We start from the raw sequence: 2,610 nt of genomic DNA, 5'->3' as shown, positions 1-2,610 counted from the left end.
ATGGGGTGCAAACAGCAATAAATACCCTGATGGGGGTTTAACCCTTTGCTGCTCCATAAAAAACAATTTTTTGGCTCTGCATTGACTTTAACCCTTCTCAGTGAATGTGTCACCCGGGTGAATGATCTGCGTTGGATATTGTTTTGGTGTCATGTGATTGCCATGTACCCCGGGGTGACCCCCCTGTGTTTGCCCCCCCTGCGTGTCCCGTCAGGCGTCTTGGCTGCGATTCCAGTGAATTGTTGTGTGTGGGGGGGGGTAACATAATTACCCCGGCACTCACCGGTGGTGGTAATCCCTCCTCAGGGCCACGTTGTTGGGGTCCATGGAGCTGACATGTTCCTCAAGCAGCTGGGGGGGGTCCATGTTGTGCTCCTTGCTGATGCTGCCCATGGCTGTGCTCAGGGTTCAGAGTGAATGTGATGTGAATGTGATGTGAATGCCATCATATAGTTCTGCACTCTCAGGTCCAAGGGTCTATCTCCTTCTGCAGATTATGTTATCAGAAGGGGTCAGCTGCAGCTCATCCCTCCCCCGCCATCCCTTCTCTTCCTAATTCTGGCTGTCATTCACCTTCATACAAACAGGGGCCTCACGTGTCACACATCATACAACATGCCAATCACATATCACACATCATACAACATGCCATTCACGTGTCACACATCATACAACATGCCAATCACATGTCACACATCATACAACATGCCAATCACGTGTCACACATCATACAACATGCCATGCACGTGTCACACATCATACAACATGCCAATCACGTGTCACACATCATACAACATGCTACACGTGGGGCCCCTGCAATGTCTGCTGTGCACTGATATCACCCCAGAGAAATACAACACAGGAGCCATGCAAACCTGAAGGAAGAAAGTCCATTGATACAATCTGATTGGTTGCTGCTGGCAATACAGACAGTACCCCCATCCCCCCATCACATGAATACCCTTCTGTTCTCATTACACCTTCAGATGGGGTAGTTTTGTCACCGGGTCCCTGTGTTTCTGCAATGCAGAGAGATCATGGCTGCTGGAAGAGGCGCGCAGGGTGCTGTGCATGGCTTCCTGAAAACTGAGGTGATGCCCCCATGTGATGCTGAGCTTCTATGATTGACAGAGCTGAAATCCAATGAATTACTAAAAGGGGCGGGACCAGGAACAGCCAGGCTGAAAAGGGAGGGGCTAGATGATGTTGGACATCCTCCAGTCAGGAAATAAGGCCGCTCTGACTTGCTGCAGCTTCTAATGAACATAATGAGAAGCTCCCAGTGTGCAGCGAAATCAGAGGAAGCAATTTCAGTCCAGGAGAGGAGCTGGTACAAATGTGCAAGACTGAAGACTTGGGGGCTGGAGGGCAGATTTATTGAAGAGGGGGCAGATATTAATGAAGGGGGGCCAGGTATTAATGAAGGGGGAGGTAATAATGAAGGGGGGCAGGTATTAATGAAGGGGGGGCAGGTATTAATGAAGGGGGGAGGTAATATTGAAGGGGGCAGGTATTATTCAAGGGGTAGTTCCGATGTAATCTCTTGCATTCCCGATTGATTTTTGATAGACAAATACATTGAAGGTTACAGATAGAAGCGGAGTGCTCCCATTGGCTGATGATGGTTCGGGATTCACACAGCAGTGAATTTTCGGAGATGTTTTCATTGTCAGGACAATGAGGATCTACTGCTCTCCCCGCAGAGAGATATTTGGGATCTCCGTTTGGGGGTGCTCTGCCCACTTTTATATTATAATTCTGTTTTATCCCCCGGATCCCGGTCTATCAGACCCCAACTTTGGGGGATCTTCTCCCAGCTCAGCGACTTCACACAGCCCCCTACCTGAGCCCGGCCCCTCTGGCCCCCCGGCCCCCGGCTGCTTCTCACCCTCAGGACCCGCTCCACTTTAATATTCAATGAACCATCCTCAGTTCTTGGACTGGAAGTGCCCGGCCCACCCATTCCTTCCAGGACACCCCGGGCCCCGATTTCATACAAATTGCAGCAAATAATTGTGGCCGTATCCGGGCCCTTTAATTCCATTTCCAGGGACGTTTTAGGTTCATGATGCCAAAAATGAGGAGGTGCCGAGAAGTTCCTGGCTTTGCCCAGAAAGCAGAGAGCCGGAGTTATGAAATAACATTTATTCCACATATTCCCCCTGAGACTGATGCACCTGGTACAGCGTAGTTGCAGCTTTTCTAGAGTGTTCAAATAAAAGTCCTTTGGTTGGGCCCCATACCAGCTCCCAGCAGCATCTTTGACGTCAGAAATGTCCTCAAAACGTTTCCCCCTCAGGTGTTTCTTTAAATTCGGGAACTGATAATAGTCTGAAGGGTCCAGGTCAGGTGAGTAGGGGGGATGGTGGACCAATTGGAAACCCAGGGCATTCAATTTGGCAGCCACAACGTTGGACGTGTGCACAGGTGCATTGTCCTGCAATATAAGGATCCCTTTGGTCAACTTTCCATGGCGTTTCGTCTTAATTGCCTCCTTCATCTGGTCCAGGAGGTTAGCATAATACTGTCCGGTGATACTACAGCCCTGAGGTAGGTAGTCCACCAACAGAATAACTGTCTTTGTGCCAGAAAACAGACGCCATGACTTTT

At 49.6% G+C, this 2,610-nt stretch overlaps 1 protein-coding gene across 1 annotated transcript in view; it reads right to left on the bottom strand.

The window, feature by feature from the left end:
- LOC140324818 (cytosolic purine 5'-nucleotidase-like) overlaps window positions 1-509 on the bottom strand; it is a gene marked incomplete in the record, with an annotated part of 23,987 nt that extends 23,478 nt beyond the window's left edge. Inside the window, 1 exon segment of the mRNA XM_072402939.1 lies at window positions 284-509. Coding sequence (XP_072259040.1) covers window positions 284-393 — 110 coding nt within the window.
- Between the last annotated feature and the right edge of the window lie 2,101 nt (window positions 510-2,610).

The sequence above is a fragment of the Pyxicephalus adspersus genome, chromosome 2 (genome assembly GCF_032062135.1).
Source record: "Pyxicephalus adspersus chromosome 2, UCB_Pads_2.0, whole genome shotgun sequence".
Taxonomy (NCBI): Eukaryota; Metazoa; Chordata; class Amphibia; order Anura; family Pyxicephalidae; genus Pyxicephalus; species Pyxicephalus adspersus.
The sequence above is the reverse complement of the archived record's forward strand: the minus strand, read 5'-3'. Positions and strand labels throughout refer to the sequence as shown.